General features: G+C 44.9%; 1 protein-coding gene across 1 annotated transcript in view; it reads left to right on the top strand.

The window, feature by feature from the left end:
- gucy2cb (guanylate cyclase 2Cb) overlaps positions 1-22,866 on the top strand; it is a gene marked incomplete at both ends in the record, with an annotated part of 151,597 nt that overhangs the window by 18,173 nt on the left and 110,558 nt on the right. The window contains 5 exons of the mRNA XM_084322976.1: positions 980-1,201; positions 14,957-15,075; positions 15,979-16,075; positions 19,032-19,146; positions 21,844-21,985. Coding sequence (XP_084179102.1) covers positions 980-1,201; positions 14,957-15,075; positions 15,979-16,075; positions 19,032-19,146; positions 21,844-21,985 — 695 coding nt within the window. The remainder of the gene's footprint in view (positions 1-979; positions 1,202-14,956; positions 15,076-15,978; positions 16,076-19,031; positions 19,147-21,843; positions 21,986-22,866) is intronic.

Here is a 22,866-nt window from a genome sequence, read left to right on the forward strand (position 1 = left end):
CCTGGCATGTGGCAAGGCTCTGTACATAACATGCATGAAGGTCAGAAACATCAGGTCCCTGCAGGACGTCAGGCAGCATCAGTGGCAGGAGGTGCTGGGTGATGGCAGCACTGCTAGCTTTAGGTGGAGGGTTTTTTACAAACAGCCACTGCCTAAGAGGTCAGGGGACCTACAGTGGAGGATAGCGCATGGGGTGTTGGCAACGAATCGGTTCCTGGCTCGGGTGGATCCAGGGGTGGGTGATGGGTGCCCCTTTTGCGGAGTATCTGAGACTGTAACCCATGTTTTCCTAGAGTGTCAAAGGATTAATAGGGTGTTGTGGTTCCTAAAAGGGTTGTGTGTGAAGCTGGGGGTGATGTTCTGTGTGGAGAGTTTCATCCTTGGCCAAACATATTCATTAAGTAACAAGGTTGTGAGCGTTTTACTGAACTTTGTTTACGGGCAGGCTAAGTTAGCCATTTGGCTGACCCGTAGGAATATGATCAAGGGCGTTGGTCCTACGGAATCGGTGCCTATGTTGAGGGGTATGATTTCTGCACGCCTTAGATTAGAGTTCATGTATTTCTCACTGAGACATAATGTTGATGCGTTCGTGAATGCTTGGGGATTGGGGAATGCAATGTGTACTGTGGGGGAGGAGGGGCTGAACATATGCATTTGAAGGTCAAGTGGGTTTTATGTGCTGAAGGGAGTTTTTTGGGGTGTGTGTGCGTGTGTGTGTGTGTGCGGGTGAGTGTGTGGGTGTGTGTGTTGTTTTTATGAAGATGCCGTGAGATTTTTGTGTCTCTACTGACTGTTTTTAGTTGACATGTTTTAATAAAGAACATCAAAAGTCAAAGTCTCTCTCTCTCTCTCTCTCTCTCTCTCTCTCTCTCTCTCTCTCTCTCTCTCTCTCTCTCTCTCTCTCTCTCTCTCTCTCTCTCTCTCTCTCTCTCTCTCTCTCTCTCTCTCTCTCTCTCTCTCTCTCTCTCTCTCTCAGTATGGAGATAGGCCTGAGGCTGAACATGCCCATCATCTCGGCGGGCAGCTTTGGCCTCTCCTGCGACTATAAGCCCAACCTGCACCGCGTCCTGCCGCCTGCGCGCAAGATCTCCGACTTCTTCATCGAGTTCTGGAAGTTCCGACACCCGATCAAGCCCGATTGGGAGACGGCCTACGTCTACAAGAACGTCTACAAGACGTTTACAGAGGACTGCTTCTGGTGAGTCGCCAGGGAGACATTTTGTGAATTTAAAGGGTAAGTTCAGCATTCTGGACTCCTAGCCCTATTTCCTACTTTACCAATGATGCTGTTGATCAGTGAAGTTCTCGGGTACATTCCATGGGGTCCTCAGGGAGCAAAGCCCTAGTGTTACCTGGTGGTAATTAACCTGTCTATCTGCCCTGATTGCATTAATTGGCACCTGGTGTGTCTAGTTAGGGTGGCATTATATGCTCTTCCGTGTCACTACTGACACCGTGTGTCGATCGCCATTCTTCCCGTGAGTACACCTATGTGAATAGCACTTATCGCTCCTGCCATGGAGGATAAGTTAGTTCGCCTTTGTATTGATTACCGTGTCGTTGCTTTGTCGTTTGTATGACGTTATCGTGTGCTTACGTAGCACTGTCGCCCGACGTGTTTCTTTTATGATGTGTTTTCTCCCCTTTGCTTTCCCCATTTTTGTTATACAGATCAGTTTATGTGTTATGCTATAGTGTGTTTTTGGAGAGTTGAATTCTCCCCTTTAATTTCCCTTTTTTGGAGACAAAGGATTCTGCCCTTTTGTTTGTACGCCGTTGTCGGCGTGTACGCCTAGCACATGTAACAATAAAGAAGTATCCTTTACTTGAGAATCGACACCTGCCTCTCGTATAGCCGTTCTGCACTGCACCTGGGTCCAGCACACCAACCAAACCGTAACACATGCCGTTCTTCATGCTGGACACTCACTGCTCCAGCTTCAGTCTGGAAACCTGCTTCACCTCACAACAAAGACATTTGTTTTCTAGTATGTTTTTGTTTTTATACACACTTTATTAATCGATTCTTAGAATACACGTTTATAGAATAAATTTAAATAATAAACGTTGACAACATAGAACCCCCACCCACCCCAAGACCTCAGTGAATAAATGTTTCTTAAAAATACAAATACATACGGTATGTTCTAGAGTCAGACCAGGGGTGGGCAACTTTGTATATGGTGAGAGCCACTAAATGTCCACACTCAATCTGGGGGGCCGCATTGTTTATCGGCAGTCCCGCCAGTAGTACCCCATCACTCAAATAGCCCATAATAGTCACAGATGTGATAAATAAGGCATATAAACAATTATATTTTTGTAACTTTGTTTACAAGTAGCCAAGTGCAATACTCATCAGAATAATGAATTCCTTTTTGTGCAATTCTACATGCCTCCCATTGACCCTTTATCAAACTGGCATGACATTCACCCTCCCCCCACAGTGGGTCAATAATGGTTCTGTCTTTAATGAGACACTTGTGGTCTCTCCTGTTGGCGCACAATAGAAGGAATGTCAACTTCAATGTTTGTGCATGCGATCTGCATCAGATGAAATAACGTTTCATTTTTGTGTGCGCGCGTCCATTTGCGTACTTCTGCTCAGAAAAGTGCTGGGACGGTGTGGTACCGCGTGGCATGACCACTGCACCCCTGATTATTAGTGACCCACAATAGATGGAAATTATGTTAGCGAACTTACCTGATGTATAATGCAGTGCAGCATTGGACACTCAACGTCACTCTCCTTTAGAAGCCCGGCGAATCCTGTGTGTTTTCCTTTCATTGTGGGTGCTCCATCGGTAACAACAGCGGACAGTTTATCAAACCCCCCATATTGCTGCACGGCACTTTCAACAGCGTTGAATATGTCCACACTAGGGCTGACCCATATTAGTCGACTAATCGATCGAAAGGAGCCGTAGTCGACTGCCAATGTCGTAGTCGAATGCAAAAAAAAAAATATATATCTTATAATAATATTTTTTTTTTTAATATTGTCAATGTCTGTCCCCTGAGGTAGGCTTTGAGTGACTCCCATGTGATAGTATACAGTATGACATTCCAGGGGTGCTATGGACCGCCAAGTAAAAGTAAATGACTAACTATGTGTTAGTAAAAGTGGGTCAAGTTGACATGAGCGCTGAGGTTAGATTAGGTTAAATTAGATTCAAATGTATTGTCATTATACAGCACAAGTACAGTACAATAAGTTTGGCATCCAACCAGAGTGCAAGTGTAACAGTAAAGTGCAATAGTAATATACAATGTACAGGTCATTAAGCTGGGTATAAAATATATAAATGAGTACTATTGAGTAATAATGCTAATCAGATGTATGTACATAGTTGTAGTATTAATATGTACGGTGATACAGGTATAAAGACACTATGGTAGTAAGAGTATAAGGAATGTGTACAGATATAGATATAGGATCTACAGATGTGTAAAAAGGACTATATGCAGGTACTGTATATACAGACAGATATATATATATATGGTAAGAATAAAAATATATATATACGTATATACAGCATTATTATATTACATGCTATCATACAGCGAGTTGTATATTATATATGGGACTGTTGGAAATTACATGTCTAATTGGATGGGGCAGTGGTCAGAGATCACTATGCTATGGTTTCGGCATTTAGTTGCAAAGTAAATGGTCCTATGATCAATCAAGTAGAAGTAAATTCTTAAGTATGAAAGGTAAACTGGCGAGAATAATAAACTGTCTGGTAGTGGGATTGTAACCTTCTGTAGTGTGGTAGTGAAAGGATTAACTGTCTGTAGTGTTGTAGTGAAAGGGTTAACCGCCTGTACAAAGGGTTAACCCGTGGTAGTGAAAGGGTTAACCAGCAGACATGTAACATAATGGAATTGGCGCAGAGTGCATTTACTGTCTGTGGCATAAGTGGGGAGAAACCGCTCAAAGATAATTCATGTATGTCGTTAGATGTCTCCAGTCAGAGGAGAGTCAAAACCAAAGTGTTACTGTTAAAGATGCTGTAAGTGGTATTTCCTTTTGTTAAAATAAGTGTTAAATAGCTCTACATTCCGACAGACATCACTGATATTTGATTGATTGATTGAAAACTTTATTAACAGATTGCAGAATGGGTACAATACAGTACGGCTCAATACACACAATTGTTAAGGGGATGCAGACCAGAGAAAGACTTTCGTCTTGTTTACATCAGGGTCCCCCATTTTCAATTAATCGTAACATTTATGACATGCATGACATACAGATAAACAGTACTGTTACATCCAGACATTTATGACATACAATATATACAGTACTGTTTAAGAGACAGAGTTTCTAAAAGAGTATATACATTTGAGGGGGAAGAAACTGTACATTGGAGGGGGTTGGGTGGAGGGGGGGGGGCGGGGGTTTGGATGTTTACCGGGGCCAGTTTCGAATTGCAGCCTCCCGTAGGTGCTCTGTGAGAGCGGTTTTGAATGTGGGTAGGCATTCAATTTTTTTTTACCGCTGTGGGTAGGGCGTTCCACATTGATGTGGCATAATTGCGAAACGTGTTTAGTCCCTTGTTTGAGCCGAATCTGGATTGAACATGATTTGTGGAACTCCCTCTGGTGTTGTGGTCGTGGTATTCACTGACCTTTGGGAAGTATTTCGACATGGGTACCTTAGTTCAAGTTTCTTCAAGTTTCTTTAATATTTGTCATACAGAAGTACAGAATACTTTTATACAAAATGCTTCTTACTGTTACGCTCCAGAGACTGTGCAAAACAAGATAAGTATGAAATAAAATAACATAGTAAAATTAGAAGTAAAAAAATTAGGTCACAGTGTTCAGTTTAGACATATGTACAATGTTCGATGCAGAATAGACGTAGTTACCATACAATACTGTGCAGTGTACTAATATACAATACTATATAGTGCAAGGCAGAAATGGGACGAGGTGCAATTTAGGTACAATTCACAGTAGGTGTACGAGTTGTAGTGCAAATCCTTTATCAATAAATATAAAGTGTAAAGTGTGTTTGTGTGATCTAAAGTGTGGAGAGTGGGTGCTGCAGTGTGTTGTTTGTTTGAGTGAGTGTGTGCGTGTGGGTGTGTGTGCTGTGTGCATTTGATGGTTGTTGCATAGTGTTTATAGTGGTGTAGTGTATCTTGTAGACCAGGCCCATTGCAAGTTGCTGTACTCTGTCGTCTACTCTAAGCCATCCTAGGTTGTCAAAATGGGCAGGGGTGAGGTGAGTTTTAGGAGTAAGGTCAAGCAGTAGTCTGACCAGTTTGTTTTGTGATGTTTGTAATCTTGTTTTTAGTGAATTTGATGTGCTTTGGTACCATGAGGTGCAAGCATAGTCGTAGTACCCTTGAATGAGTGCTCCTGTTAGAGTCTTCAGGGTATTCTTGTTTACCAGAGAGGAGATCCGGTACAAGAATCTTGTTTGTTGGTTGACTTTTTTGATTACATTGGTTGCCATTTTGTCACAGGGAAGATTTGCCTCTAGGATGGAACCCAGGTATGTAATTTCATCTTTCCTTGTGACAATATTGTCACCCACTGTAACAGAGAAGCCAAGCCGTTGGTCTTGCTGAGTTTGTTATTTGATCCGAAGAGAATGGACTCTGTTTTACCCAAGTGTAATGATAGTTTGTTATCAGCTAGCCAGGTGCAGATTCTGCTGAGTTCAGAGCTGAGGGCTTTTTCAACCTGCAACTTGTTGTCAGAGACCAGCAGGGCTGAGTCGTCCTTGAACAGGAACAAGTTGCAGTCACAAGCTGATGACATGTCATTTGCATAAATTAGGAACAGTAACGGCCCTAGTATGCTTCCTTGTGGAAAACCACAGCTCTGGACTCTCAGTCCCGGATACTGGACTCTCAGTCCCTCCGCTCTGCAGAACAGAACATTGATGTCTGGTATCCCTTCCCACTTTATCCAGGAGAGGGAACCCTAGATATTCTTTACTTATTTCAAGAAATCTTGCCAAGCCAAATTTGCTGGCAGATTATTTAACTTTCAAGCACATATTTGCTTTTACTTATTTTTGTTCAGTTTTTGCAGTGTGGAGTTCCTTCTCCTGAGTTGGATAAAGTGGGAACGGGATACCAGAAAATATATTTTGTGTTTAGTGCAGAGCGAAGGGACTGGGAGACTCATGTTACTGACCAAACACTCTATATCAATGATGGCTGTTGGAATGTAGAGCTATTATTTTAACATGTAGATCACTTATTTTAACAAAGAAAATAACACTTACAGCACCTTTCCCACCCTTGAGGCCCTGTAATATGTGTAGCCTATAGCCTAGTTGGAGGCCCTAGAAAAGATTCCTAATCCAACGAAAAGGACTGCAACTGATTATTTTTTAATGCAGCAGTACAGGTTTGGGATTGAAGTCTGTGGTGTTTACATGCACACTACTGAGCATCGGGTCCCCCCAGGGCTGTGTTCTGAGCCCCCTGCTGTACTCACTCTACACACACGACTGTGTGGCCAAGTTCAGCTCCAACTCCATAGTGAAGTTTGCAGACGACACGGTGGTGGTGGGGCTGATCTCGGACAACGACGAGAAGGCCTACCGGGAGGAGGTTGAGGTACTGGAACGCTGGTGCCAGGACAACAGCCTGCTCCTGAACATTGGTAAAACCAAGGAGCTGATCGTGGATTATAGGAGAGGACAGCAGGAGACACACACACCACTGAGGATAAACGGGGCCACCGTGGACAGGGTGAGCAGCTTTAAGTACCTGGGGGTCCACATCTCAGAGGATCTGACATGGTCAACACACATAGACACAGTTGTAAAAAAGGCGAAGCAGCGCCTCTACCACCTGAGACAGTTAAGGAAGTTCAGAGTATCGGGGAAGATACTCCAGTCCTTCTACTCCGGAGCTGTAGAGAGCATCTTGACTGGAAACATCACTGCCTGGTATGGAAACAGCACGGCACAGGACAAGAAGGCCCTACAGAGAGTGGTGCGCTCAGCCGAGCGTACCACAGGTATTGCACTACCTCCCCTGCAGGTTCTATACAACAAGAGGTGCAAATCCAGAGCCTGCAGAATAATGAAAGACCCTCACCACCCCAATAACAGCCTGTTCCAGCTGCTGAGGTCAGGCAGACGCCTGCGAACACCAGCTACTAGGACAGAGAGGCTTCGGCTCAGCTTCTTCCCCCAGGCCATCAGAGCCTTGAACAATGAACACTGAGTGTCACAGAACACTGAACTCTCTACACACAAGCACACATTAGCACACACACGACACGCACGCTGTGCACGCTCGCACACTAGCAGCCACTTTAACATGAGAAAGCACTCACTCATGCTGCACACGCTCACACTTATGGCCACAAAGGAAAGGTCACTTTAAAAATAGTATAGTAACAGTGTATTGCACTACCAAAGGACCTAGCATGTCCTTCATGCTCTGTAAATAACTATGTACAAATACCGTGATGTCCCACTATGTTACCTGTTTATTGCACAATGTTGTTTATTGGATTCTATTATATGTTGTACTACTGTATTGCACATTGTTGCCGGCAAGACAACCCGCATTTCATTGTATACTTGTATGCCGTGACAAATAAAACTCTTGACTTGACTTGACTTGTCCAGCAATGTACTGGGATAAAAAAGAGGCCCTGTGCTTTCATGACGTACATCGGCGCTATTTCCAAATTGAACCCCCATTTCTGACAGACCACGCTGAAATGGAAATCCACAGATTACACACACAGCAATGAGATGGGATATCCTGTGAAATCACACAACCATGGATTTGTTCTATCACAAGTCACAACACAGATGAATCGGTTTCAGGTATAAGGCTGGCAAGACAGCGTTACCTAAGACTTGTATTGACCTTGTATTGGCTTTAAAGGTTATGCAAAGAGGAATGACACATCATCTTCAACATACATATCACGCAGCCACTAGCTTAGTTATTAAACAGCCATAATAATTCAGACTGACCTTCATGTAGTTAGTAAACACAGAAAGAATTTTCCCAGCAACCCTTAATCACGATTGTCCGAATCCAGCTTCAGTTACCATAACTTATCCATAAGCAGCATGAAGGCCTCCAAACTGTTCTACAACGATCCCCTGGGTTCTGGGATACTGTAAACACCTTATCTTGTTCACTGTTGGGTTCTGGGGTCTGTGAAAGTTCAGTTTCCATGGTAATGCGCACAATATTCCATTCACAATGGATATTGGTAATCAAGATATGAAAGTACATTTAAACACTTTATCACGTCCATGTCTCTAACCAGATTATTATTTTTTCTATTCTTCGCAGAAGGAAGGTTGTTGAAGCATCTGTTTTGGATTATGGAGACAAGTCTATAGACATGCTGCTGCTTCCACTCTAAAGCCTCTGGACTCTATCATTCTGTTCTTAGATTTATCACTGGTGATAGTTATGGTAGCCATCATTGTATCCTTTTTTTTTTTATCTACTTTTTCTCCTATTTTTCTCCCATCCCAATTTAGCCGTGCCAATTCTCCCCTCCCCTGTCTTGAATGTTGCTTGCATGTGCCCCCCACTGGCCGGTTGTAGGGAGGATAGAAGCTCATCGCATGTCCCCTCCGATACATGTGTAGGCAGCCAGTCGCATCTTTTCACCTGCCAGCGCGGACTCTCATTTGGCGAGGAATAACGTGTAGGAGGCTCACACTGCCCCCGCCATTTTCCTGTCTCTGCTGTGCAGGCACCCCAACCGACCTGTAGGAGTCGCTGTTTACAACGTCCAGATTACCACCCATTGACTTCCCACCCGCTAACTCTGCCAATTGAGTTAGTATGACGGCCGGCCCAAGCCGGAGGCAACGCAGACAGACGGATTCAATACCGGTGTCTCATGCGTTGGTAACGAGCGCAATGTCCGCTGCGCCACCCAGCCGCCCCTCCATCATTGTATCCTATATGCTAAGGTTGAGTGATCCTCTCTGGCAGAGAGACGTGACTTGCATTGGCATTTGCGTTTCTGTATTATTGATGATCTCCCACCCTACATCACCTCATTGCTGGATTGGAGTTCTGGACCTTATCATACTCTGTTTGGCACCCCCACCTCAGTCACTCATAGGCCTTTCACACCGGCCGGGCTCCGTGCCAGAGCCGGTTCCCGAACGTAATCTCGAACCGGCCGGCGCGTTCACACCGGGAATAATTGGTTCGGAACATGACAGAGGCTTTAGTTCGGCCCTCTAAGAAAACACTGAGCACCGATTTTTCATGTTCCGAACCAATTATTCCCGGTGTGAAAGGCCTATCAGAGCTCCAGAAACATGGGAAGCCTCTCCTCCTTGGTGAAACCCAATGTGAGAAACCTTGGGGTCCTATTTGACTCAGATCTCAATTTCAACCAGCAAGTAAGATCAGTGGTACAGTCCTGTTTCTTTCAACTGTGCATCATTTAAAAAATCAAGTTCTTCCTCTCCCCCAGCGACCTTCATAAAGTCATCATCATGCTCATTTTCTCACGACTGGACTACTGCAATTCCCTCTACTCTGGTCTTCCGGACAAAACCATCTTCCCCCTACAGTGCGTTCAAAATGCTGCTGCCAGGCTGGTTTCAGGCACCAGATTGAGGGACCACATCTCCCCAGTCCTTGTCTCTCTCCATTGGCTCCCAGTGAGGAAGAGAATCAACTTCAAAACCATGCTATTCACCTACAATGCCCTCAATGGTCTCGCTCCGGCCTACATTGAGGAACTCTTGGTCCAACCCGTCAGCTCCCCCCCCCTCACAGTAAGCTGTGGTGTTCCACAAGGAAGCATACTAGGTCCGCTACTGTTCCTAATTTATGCAAACGACATGTCGTCAGCTTGTGACTGCAACTTGTTCCTGTTTGCGGACGACTCAGCCCTGCTGGTCTCTGACAAGAACAAGTTACAGGTTGAAAAAACCCTCGGCTCAGAACTAGGCAAAATCTGCATATGGCTCGCTGATAACAAACTATCACTACACATGGGCAAAACAGAGTCCATTCTCTTCGGTTCAAATAACAAACTCAGCAAGACCGACGGCTTCTCAGTTACAGTGGGTGACAATATTGTCACAAGGAAAGAAGATATTACCTACCTGGGTTCCATCCTAGAGGCAAATATTTCCTGTGACAAAATGGCATCCAATGTAATAAAAAAAGTCAACCAACAAACTCGATCGGATTCTTGTATCGGATCTCCTCACTGGTAAACAAGAATACCCTGAAGACTCTGGCAGGAGCACTCATTCAAGGGTACTACGACTATGCTTGCACCTCATGGTACCAAAGCACCTCAAAGGCGCTAAAAACAAAATTACAAACATCTCAAAACAAACTGGTCAGACTACTGCTTGACCTTACTCCTAGAACCCACCTCACCCCTGCCCACTTTGACAACCTAGGATGGCTTAGAGTAGACGACCGAGTACAGCAACTTGCAATGGGCCTGGTCTACAAGATACACTACACGACCAAGGTACCCATGTACATGTCAAAATACTTCCCAAAGGTCAGTGAATACCACGATCACAACACCAGAGGGAGCTCCACAAATCATGTTAAACCCAGATTCGGCTCAAACAAGGGACTAAACACGTTTCGCAATTATGCCACATCAATGTGGAATGCCCTACCCAAAGCTGTAAAGGAATGTGAATCACTACCCACTTTCAAAAACACTCTAAAAAAACACCTACGGGAGACTGCAATTCGAAACTGGCCCCTGTAAATGTCCTAACACAACCCCCTCCAATGTACAGTAAATTACCAAGTATGGTCTTGTCAATATTCCAATGTACAGTTTTGCTTGTACAGTGGTACAGTGTCTCCCACCCACCCCTCCTACCCAACCTCCCCCCCACTCCTATCCAACCCCCCCCCCCACCCAACCACCTCCAATGTACAGTCCCCCCCACCCCCCCCCACCCCAAAGTTTTCATTCATTCATTCATTCAGCTCCAGGTCCCTCAGATCGAATGACCAACTATGTCTGAGGGTACCGTGGGCCAAGCTGGTGACAAAGGGTTTCTGGGCCTTTGCAGTGATGGCGCCGACACTGTGGAATAAGCTCCATTTTAACATCAAGTCTGTCAACACCGTACAGACATTCAAGGCCTTGCTTAAAACCCACCTTTTCGCTCTGGATGATCACTGAGTTACTTTCCTGTTGTGTTGTGTGCCTGAGGTGTTCTTATGTTTTCTGTCTACATTGTCCGCGGTCCATTTATTCATATTCTTTTTTCCCCCCGGGCTGCGGCCCGGACGCGTGTATCCTTTCCGCAACGGAATTCTGTTTCCGGGTTCCTCTGATTGGCCGCGACCCCCACGTGACCCGCCCCCCTATCCACCGCGGCCGCGGACTCGCTCGCTTCCTCAATTTATACGCATGGAAGTATTGAATGAATGAGAACTTTATTTAACAGATTGCAGAATGGGTACAATACAGTATGGCTCAATACACACAATTGTTAAGGGGATGCAGACCTGAGAAAGACGTTTGTCTTGTTTACATCAGGGTCCCCCATTTTCAATTCATATAGAACGATTACGCCGTAACAAATCATTAAAAAAATATACCGTTAACTGGAATATGTTGTGCCTTTACACATATGTTGGATTATGTAATTGGTTTGTCATGACAAACAAATAAAAAAATCGCGATTTACCCGCTGGCTACAACAACACACAGTGACTGCATGTAGTCACTGTGTGTTGATGTTGTAGCCACCTCCTCAGAGGCAGGAATACTAAGCTCCCCCTTAAGCTCCAGGAGAGAGGGGAGAGGCTGAAAACCCGCAGTTCTTGCCAGACTGATGGGAGCCGAATCCCCGGATCCGATTTGTCTGATGAATACCCCCAAAACATGGAGGTCCCGCATGCATGGAAGTATTGATTGCGCCGTAACAAATCATTAAAAAAAGATACCGTTAACTGGAATATGTTGTGCCTTTACACATATGTTGGATTATGTAATTGGTTTGTCATGACAAACAAATAAAATATCGCATCTCCGGCTGTCTCTGGCTTGCTCCAGCGGACACCAGAGCTCAGCCCGCGGCGAGAATGTGCTGCCGCGAGCGGCATCGCTGAGCTCTGGCTCTGACTACATGCAGTCACTGAGTGTTGTTGTAGCCAGCTGTTACGATTAGTATGCTTCTTCGGCATGGTGATGAACCCAGGTGGCAGAGTATAATGAGACAGAAGTCGACGTGGTGATGAACAGTTTACTTCACAAGACAAAAACACGACTGACATACAAAGGTAACATTTAGCAATGATCGCGCACAGGAGGGCAGGACAGACAACACTAATATACACAGACTAATTGACAAGACACTGATAGACACAGAGGGTAATTACAAACAGGACACAGGTGTGATAGTCAAGACAACCGAACACAGAGTACACTGGGAAAACAATAACAATTAAACAACCAGACTAACACATATTTACAAACCACAGACAGGGGAACACAAGACTAACACAGTGGAGACAACAACAACAACAACAACAACACAGATAATACACATAACAAACACAACTGACAATAAATAATAATGAGTTGGTGTGTGAGCTGATGCCAGATCTGCATCAGCCCACCGGTTGGCAATGTTATGTTCTGAGGGTTATTGATGGGGGGTTGTTAATGTGAATGTCTGGGTCCTGGTCCCACAGGACCAGGACCGGAGGAAGTGTTACAGTACCCCGCCCTCGAAGGTCGACTCCCAGGCGACCCAGCAGGCCCCCCGGGAACGGGGAGGGTGGGGGGGACGGAAGCCGCATCAGCGAAAAGGTGAGGGGGGAGGAGGGGGGTTCGAGGGACGGGGCTCGCGGGAACTGGATCGGGAGAAGGGGGCTGACGAGGAGGATTGGAACAGGGAAGGATGGAGGGTAGGGGTAACGGCTCCGGAGTATGACCTGGGGCTGGGGTCTCCACGGCGGCGGAGGCAACCGGAGGCTCCCTGGTGGCAGGACGCGGTGCAGGACCCCGGACCGGGGTCCCTCCGGCAGCGGAATCCGGCGTCGTCCTGCAGGTCTGCCATGGTGGTGGCTCGTCCTCTGGAACCTCCCAGGGCGGAGGAGACCTCGACCAGGCCGGCGAGGAAGACCTACGTCCCTGGGAACCCCCTCCCCTGGGGCTGTGGCGTCGGGATCCGCGCCCCTTCCCCGACGCTCCCCTGCGGACCAGGCGACTCCCCACCCAGGAATCCAGCACAGGAGTGGCCGCGGCGCAAGCACCCGATGTCATCGGCGCCGCTGGCCCAGCCATTGCGTCCCATGGTGCCAGATCCCGAGCGGTCGCCTGGTCGGCACTCAGGACAGAAGCGCCCAGGATCCCGAGCACGAAGCTCGCTCCGTCTCTCCTCTCTGCCGGGTTCAGGTTAGGCGGCGCGATCATTCTGTTACGATTAGTATGCTTCTTCGGCATGGTGATGAACCCAGGTGGCAGAGTATGAGACAGAAGTCGACGTGGTGATGAACAGTTTACTTCACAAGACAAAAACACGACTGACATACAAAGGTAACATTTAGCAATGATCGCGCACAGGAGGGCAGGACAGATAACAATAATATACACAGACTAATTGACAATACACTGATAGACACAGAGGGTAATTACAAACAGGACACAGGTGTGATAGACAGAACCAACCGAACACAGAGTACACTGGGAAAACATTAACAATTAAACAACCAGACTAACACATATTTACAAACCACAGACAGGGGAATACAAGACTAACATAGTGGAGACAACAACAACAACAACAACACAGATAATACACATAACAAACACAATTGACAATAAATAATAATGAGTTGGTGTGTGAGCTGATGCCAGATCTGCATCAGCCCACCGGTTGGAAATGTTATGTTCTGAGGGTTATTGATGGGGGGTTGTGAATGTGAATGTCTGGACCAGGACTGGAGGAAGTGTTACAGCCAGCGGGTAAATCGCATTTTTTTTAATTTGTTTGTCATGACAAACCAATTACATAATCCAACATATGTGTAAAGGCACAACATATTCCAGTTAACGGTATATTTTTTTAATGATTTGTTACGCCGTAGTCGTTCTATATGAATTGAAAATGGGGGACCCTGATGTAAACAAGACAAACGTCTTTCTCAGGTCTGCATCCCCTTAACAATTGTGTGTATTGAGCCGTACTGTATTGTACCCATTCTGCAATCTGTTAAATAAAGTTTTCATTCATTCATTCATTCATTCATTCATTCATTCAGTCAATACTTCCATGCGTATAAATTGAGAAAGTGAGCGAGTCCGCGGCCACTCGCTCGCGCGCGGCAGCGGTGGATAGGGGGGCGGGTCACGTGGGGGTCGCGGCCAATCAGAGGAAGACCGGAAACCGAATTCCGTTGCGGAAAGGATACACGCGGCTCGGACCGATGTAAAAATTGGCTGGGGGGCGCATTACAAATGAAAATATCATATCATATCATACACTCGCTCTGGTGATTGGCTTACACTTAAGGTTTCTAGAGTTTGCACTGAATTAGGAAAATCTGCTCTTAGCTTCTGTGCCCCAGAAACATGGAATGTTTTGCAATGTACTTTAAAACTAATACATTTATATCTATTTGTCAGATTAAATCTTTAATAGCAAACCACTTCACCACAGTCTGCAGTTGTTGTTTAATTATTTTAAATGTTTAATTGATTGACTTTCTATTATTGTTTTCTTTCTTTGTATTTATTGTGTTTTGTATTTCTCTACGTCATTGTAAATGAGAGCTTGCTCTTTGAGATTAAATAATGATTGAATGCATGAATGGAATGTGAGCTAGTATCCAACATGTTAGCATCTAAAAGAAGTCTGTGCACAGTTGTTGATCATCAGCATACATCCTCACCATGACTCCCTCATTTCTCTATTGGGCAGTTATTTTGCACGAGACTGGAAAATGAGGCAGATTTGAGATTTCCTATGACTCAACAGGTACATAAATGCACTGGATGCTGGCTCCGGCTACTTTTCCTCGAAGGTTCATAGGACAATTCTTCGCAAACCTGAAGAACTCCAAGCCACAATGATGATGAAAAACAGAACAAGCAATTGTAAGTATTCTAAACTCAAAAGAACAAAGCGGGGCTCGCAACTCACTTGTAGTTCCAAGGTGTTTTAATAGACAAAAAAAGGCATTAGATGCGACGTTTCGACCGGTCTTCCTCAAGCATGCATACAACACAAAATGACATATTTTTATACAGGAAGTGAAATAGATTGAAAAATCAGCCCCACCTGGTGATCAGAGGCGGTCCCAAGACTTGCATGATTGATACATTTTATACATGATTAAGTAACAATTAATCTTTTCATTAGACTTTTTTTTTTATGGGATTTTTTATGAGAAATATCTATACTAAACACAGTATTAAGACATAATTTACAGATAGGCAACAGGCAGCAGTGTGCAAGGTACAAGTCCTAGCCACTGAAAACAAATGAAAAAACAAAAAACAAAGTCTATTGACTGTCTCCCTCTATAAGTTAAATTTATAAATAAGGTCTAATGTCAAAGTCTTCATTGAGTCCTGTTGGTGCCATAGTTTTAAGATAATGGATCCACCATACTTCTCTCCTCAGTAGGAGATTATCTATATCTCCCCCTCGTCTTGGAAGATGCACTCTCTCTATTCCAAGGTATCTTAGTGATGAGACATTGTGGTGTGCCTTTTTAAAATGTAAAGCTACTGGGCTTTTTTCATCCTCATTCCGTATCGTACTCCTGTGTTCAGCAATACATGTTTTAAAGCATGTGTTGTCTTACCGACATATGCCTTACCACATGGGCACTTAAGCATATAGATTACATTGGTAGTTGTACATGTTATTTTGCCTCTTATTTTTATCTCTTTCCCAGTTGTTGGGTGATAGAAAACAGTGCATTTTTCTGTAAAGTGACATTGAGCACATGAACCACAACGTTGTGTGTGTGTGTGTGTGTGTTGTCTTCCCAGTGTTCATTGTATGTGGAACACCAGAAGACATAGTGGAGGCGAAGAACGGGACCGAAGGAGACAGCGATGTTCTCCTCTTCCTCATTGATCTTTATAAGTCAGTGCTCTCTCTCTCTCTCTCTCTCTCTGAATTAAATTCAAATAGGCTTTATTGGCATGACATATCAACATACTTATTGCCAAAGCAAGTCCAACATACAAACAATAACATATATTAAGAAATAAAAAATACCATAATATTAGCAATAACAGTAAAACAATCAACAGAATCATATTCTCTCTTTCTCTCTCTCTCTCTACACACAGTAGTGTAGTGGTTAACACTGTCGCCTCACAGCAAGAAGGTCCAGGGTTCGATTCCCGCTTGGGAACCAGGTTTCCATGATGCCAGTTACCCAGGTGGGGTATCTCCCAGGCCTTTCTGTGTGGAGTTTGCATGTTCTCCCCATGCTCGCAAGGGTTCCCCCCCCCGATAAGATAAACCCAATGGAAAAACATGCACAACAATAGATCGCTAACGCTGTGGCGTCCTTGACGAAGACGGACAGGAGCACTTGGATTGGTCCCCTGGCGCGGCTCACGTTGACGCCTGTCTGCTCCCGGCTGCCCTTGGGGGGGAAGGACGACGGGATGGGTTAATCGCAGATACGAATTGCATGCATGCATCGCATGTGTGCCGATTGATGACCTCTGAGCAGGTCCTAAATTATCTCTGAATTAAATTAAATTCAAATAGGCTTTATTGGCATGAAATATCAACATACAGTACTTATTGCCAAAGCAAGTCCAACATACAAACAATAACATATATTAAGAAATAAAAAATACCATAATATTAGCAGTAAAACAATCAACAGAATCATATTCTCTCTCTCTCTCTCTCTCTCTCTCTCTCTCCCCCCACATGGCTCTCTGTCTCCTTTCCTCTTAGTCTTTCTCTACATACGTACATACATACTGTATGGGTGGACGGTATAAACGGTATACGGTATAAACGGTATCAATTTGCGCTACGGTATGGATTTTGACTATACCTTCATACCTTGTGACCGGTAGACTAGACTAGAGCAGCTAGTCACAGCAGTAGTAATGACGTTAACGTTACTTGACGATTCACTCGACATTTGCAGTGGTCGTTGCATAGTGTTTAATTGTACTGAGTTTTTCTCTACTTGCTCACGGACCTTGCCATATAGTTTGGGCATTTCAATTTGGCTAAGGAGGCTGAGAGGAGACTTGCTTTAGTGCAGCAACGGGCTAATGTTAGCCGCTAAGCTAACGTTCTAGCGTGACTCCGCGGCACCAGTTTCATTAGTGAGGAAAGTGGGGGGGGGGGGGGGTTATATTGACGAGGCTTGACAACAGAGGTTCAAAGATAACTTCACATTTATTGGCTATTCGTTTCTTTATATCGCTTTATCCATCGGGCTGCTCTCGTTTCCAACTCTGTGTGTTGACAATGACATCCTGGTGTGACATCATCAACTACGGCAACTTAGGACGCTCTAACCTCAAACTCAAACCTATTACATCACGCTCTCTCGCTCTACGTTGTCAAACATGTACACTAAAGTTAAGTTATGTTGGGAGTTTTATTGTGTTTGAGTTGTTTGAGGGAAAGAAACCTCCTGTCCTGCAGACGCAGTAGTTTTTATTTTCACTTGGTGCAGTGGGCAAGGCGCTCACCACCAATGCAGGAGACGCTGGGTTCGAGCACAGCTCTCCGCATTGCATTCAGCTTTGCTGGTCGTTCATACTAATACATTTGGCAGTATTAGGGGGTGGGAAGCTGATGGGTGGGGATCGGACGTTGTGGACAGCGACTCCTACAGGTCGGTTGGTGCGCATGTGCAGTAGAATCAGGAAGGGACGGGGGCGGCGTCCCTCCAAAGCGCAGACCCCCGACGCTGAAAGATCGCGCTGTGCAGGTGAAAAGATGCGACGGCTGCTACCTCGAGTACCGGAGGGGACTCGTGCAATGTATGGCTTCGTCCACATTACAGCCGGCTTGTGGGAGGCATGGCCAAACAGCGTTCGAGACAGGGGAGGGTAGAATTGGACGATACGAAATTGGGATGGGAGAAAAATAGAAAATGGGAGAAAAAGTAGATAAAAAAATAATAATTATACCGTGATATTAATTTTAGACCATACCGTCCAGCCCTACTGTATACCCCCCCCTTCTGCTTCCCACATCAGCTCTCCTCCTGCTTCCTCCTCCTGCTTCCCACGTCACCTCTCCTCCTGCTTCCTCCTGATGCTTCCCACGTCACCTCTCCTCCTGCTTCCTCCTGTTGCTTCCCACGTCACCTCTCATCCTGCTTCCTCCTGTTGCTTCCCACGTCACCTCTCCTCCTGCTTCCCATGTCACCTCTCCTCCTGCTTCCTCCTGTTGCTTCCCACGTCACCTCTCCTCCTGCTTCCCATGTCACCTCTCCTCCTGCTTCCCATGTCACCTCTCCTTCTGCTTCCTCCTCCTGCTTCCCACGTCATCACTCCTTCTGCTTATCTCCTTCTGCTTCTCTCCTCCTGCTTCCCACATCATTGAAGAGGATTCATTAAAGTACTGTTCATGCAAATATGCCAGGTAGTCTGAGAGTGATGTTTTTCCCTCTCTCTACCAGCCAGGTCCAAATGAAGAAGGGGCCCATACACACACACACACACACACACACACACACACACACACACACACACACACACACACACACACACACGCTATTGTTACAATCGACATACGGTTTCCCTCTTCTAGGATTGACCTTTACCCTTACACACTAAACTGCATGTGCCAAGTAGAGTGCATGCCAATACACACAACAAGCATTCCTAGGAGTCCCTAAGGAATATCTTGTACAAAGTTGCTTATCTTTCAAAGTTATATACCATGAGAACCTACATTGTGCAGAGATTCTGTTCATTGAGAGACTCCCTGATGCATCAGCTAGTATGGATTCTTCTGACTGAAGAATACTTTGCACTATTGTTACAATATTGATTATATATTACAACTAATCAAAGTGTTAAATTCCTCTACATCATCTCTCCCTCAGTGACCAGTACTACAGAAACAAGACGTCTCTCCCAGAGATGAGGAACGTGTTGGTTCTGACGATGCCCAACACCAGGAACTACACAGTGGGCACCAACCTGTCAGACAATGCCATGGTATGACCATAGTACATTCACATTGTTACTGCTTATGGCTTTAAAGTCCTCACAAAACGCTGTGAATTATGCGTTTCTTTCTGTCATTTGACTATGATTATTTTCCCAAACAAAACTCAAGGCTTCAGTCTGTAAGCCCTGAAAAGACAAAAGTGAGGCCTAGTTCACACAGTACACCAGAACAAAAGGAATTTGTTTTCCGAGTATGTTCAAGGCTGTGATCAGATTGGATGCCTTTTTCTTGCGCTCAAACGCGAGGCGCAGCGGTGTACATAGAGAATCGAAAGTGCACAGGTCGCACAGGGGTCAACGAGCGATACCACTGATTACTGTTGCTACCTCGGCTATAGCGTTACATACATTACTACCGTTAGCATTGATAGCTAACGCTAACTAACATAGACAACTATCGATACGTTTTCAACATCGACAGCTGTCGATTTCTCTTCAGATACCTCCCATTTGTAATCTCTCCCCTCTGTTGATTTGATTGGTCCGTCGACAAGTAGATGACATTGATGTCTGTGCGCTCCGTGGCTAAACATTTTCAACTGAGCGTGCCCAAAAAAGTGTTGCTTCGAGAGAGAGAGAGAGAGAGAGAGAGTGAGAGAGAGAGAGAGCGAGAGAGCTATTTTTGTCCCCCTTTGCCCTTGCTCTAGCCCCTCATCCCTTGAGGAATCTCCATCAAAACTGGATGTGGTTTTTCTCACATAACAAAGTGTTGTGTTGCTTCTTATTGAGTTCACTCAACCCTCTAGGTTGTTAACTCAATGGACGCCACGCAGTTGAGCATAATTTGTATTTACCACGCCAAGCTCTAAGAGATAGGAATACGTGGCTGTGTTTGCAGGGCTATAACTATATTCTATGGCCCATTTGACATAGACTATCTATCGTTCAATATGTGTTAAAGAAATTATTTTTTCATCCATACATTCCCGTTTTATACTGTGGTGATTGGTGAATATGAGTATAGTTTTAGAGTAATCCTGTCTAATCCCAGAAAACATTTCACTAAAAACCGTGCCGTTTCTCGCCTGTACACGCTACTATTTTTAAATCAAATCTACATTATCGGTATTATGTTTCATCATGAATGCATGAAAGGGTGGGGGGGGGGGTAGTTTTTTTATGCTTTGATCGTCACCAATGGCACATGTTGTGGAGTAACGTTACAGACATATGTTGTGATCGAAGTGAAGTCATGGTTGGATCACAGCAGGATTGATACCATATAGGCCTTACCTTCACTAGGATGTACCCCAAAAAGAATATTCCAATTATCTGATCGGGAATCCCAGTATTGGTGTAGATCGTGTCGCCAACATAATCCGCCACACATCATGCACCGGGAGCATTTCACGCTTCTCAATCCAATCGGGACAACCGGTCCACTTGCGCGACAAACAGTGGCGTTGCGCAATATGTCGGGGCTCCCCCGCAGGTCAGACCATGGAGCCCCGCCCACTCCCCTAAATCAATAATAAAGTGAGATGGGATAGACATCGCGGCCACCTAAAGCTTTTTTTTTTTTTTTTTATGTTTATTTTTTCAGGCATCATTCATTGACAAAAACAAGTGGCTTTGTATTTGTTGTAACATGAAGGTATTGTAGAACGTTATAGCCATATCATAATTTGAGTTCACACAACAGAACAGTTCACATAACATAATTCTGTATAAAAGAAAAGTATAGTCTACAAAATAAAATAAAAAACACATCCTATAGCTACATAGTAGAGGATGCAGTCAGGAGCTGCTTTCTATTGTATAGGCCTATTATTTTATACGAGCACGTCTCCTGGCATTCTTCTGCGCAAAGTCCTGTAGAACACTCTTTAAATAATAGACTGCGCACGCGTCGGCTCTCAATACTAGAAACGTTAATAATAATAATAATAATAATAGCTTCGAATTCTCTCGCTCTCATTTGGCAGCATGTGTCGTTTATGATACGAGGAAACATAATCTGACCATTGACGCACAAATAGCATCTGATAGTTTTACGAGAGAGTTGGGGTTTTGGACCGAGGTCCGACTCCTAACCAGAATAACTACACACTGGCCTCTCGCAACTCTGCTTTCCGGAGTCAGTGACACAACATAGCAGGGAGGGGGGGGCCCCGCCCTCTGCGCGAGATGCATCCAGCTGCAGCCCTGCAGAACAATACTGGGCTCCTCCCACTGCCACACTGCGCCCTGTTCCCGCGCGGGGGGTGCGGGGGCCTCCGCTACGCCACTGGCGACAAAGAAAAGTCAGACCGGAGACTTTTGATCAATGCACAGGCCAAGATATAATGTTTCAAAGGGTGCTCGATACTGCCACCTGGGTGGTTGCGGCCGGTATTGCACTTTGGCATTATCAGGATGATTCCCCATGTTAACCCCGAGTCCGTGTGCCTGTAATGAATGGAAATATCGAATAAAAGAAATAACGATGAAAACCCGACTATACTCGGGTTTTCGAGGGTCCTGGCGCTCAACGCATGGCGAGATAACCCGACTGTCATCGGGTCTGGTGCTGATTGAGTTAAGGGGAAGAATGTAATGTTGGAAAGAGACTTGATTTTAACATTAATTAAAGGTAACAGTGATGTCACTCTGTCAGCATTGAGGACCAATGGGAAGAAAGCTTTATATAAGTCAGTGCACTCTCTCTCTCTCTTTCTCTCTCTCTCTCTCTCTCTCTCTCCCCAGATGAATGACTACCAGGCAGCGTACCATGACTCTGTGCTACTATTTGGTCGTGTGATGAGGGAGCTCTTGAGCAAACCTCCGTCTGCGATTCAAGGAATGAGCTCTGTCAACGTCACTCACTTCAGGAAGATCTCCTTTGATGGTAGGGATGGGGAGAGAGAGAGAGAGAGAGAGAGGCTAGCTTAGTAGTGTATGTGTATGAAAAGTTTGTTATTTGAGGGACATGCTCAACAGCAGTGCTGAGATTTGCTTTGACAGCCTGCACGCATGTCTACTGTTTATTGTATTTCTATCCTTCGCATGGCAAGAAAATGTCCCCAGAAGAATCAAAAGACGAGCAAAATCTTAATTCAAACTAAGATCATTTCAACACAGCTCTCACATTCAGCGCCAATCACGAGTATACTCGTTATTGGCCAACAAGCGTTGAGCACCAATAACGAGTAAACTCGTTTTTAGATCCTTTGATCTTTTTCCTCTGATCGCCGTTCTAAATCATCATCCGGATCATTCTAGCCGTCCCTGGCTCGTTTGTATACATTGGAATTACAATGCCGATCGAATATCACCAGGTGGCAGTATATCGTCTGTGTCTGAAGTGGAATTGCATTGGCGTGGATACACATCTTTCTTTTTATTTTTTTTGGTAAGGGCTCCTCGTCCTGCTTGAACAGAGATTCACATTGATCGCCTCGAAATTCCGTTGCCTAAGCATATTTTACCATTGAAACGTGTATAGACATATACACTGGTAATCGCGATGGCGATGCGATCAATGGCGAATACCTTCTGGCTAAGGTAAGGTATATTCTATGTCTATTTTACCGAACCTGAAACGTGTTTTTCTAACGATCACAGTTCTGTGTTTTACTGGACGTAAAACATGCTTGGCAAACACGATCACAGTTTTCAGTTAAAACGATTTTTTTTTTTTTTTTTTTTTTTTCCCTCCATTTTCCTCCGATTTTTTCTCCCATCCCAATGTTAGTCGTATGCCAATTCCCAGTCCCTTCCTGGTCGCTG

The sequence above is a fragment of the Notolepis coatsorum genome (assembly GCF_963971535.1).
Source record: "Notolepis coatsorum genome assembly, chromosome: 10".
Lineage (NCBI taxonomy): Eukaryota > Metazoa > Chordata > Actinopteri > Aulopiformes > Paralepididae > Notolepis > Notolepis coatsorum.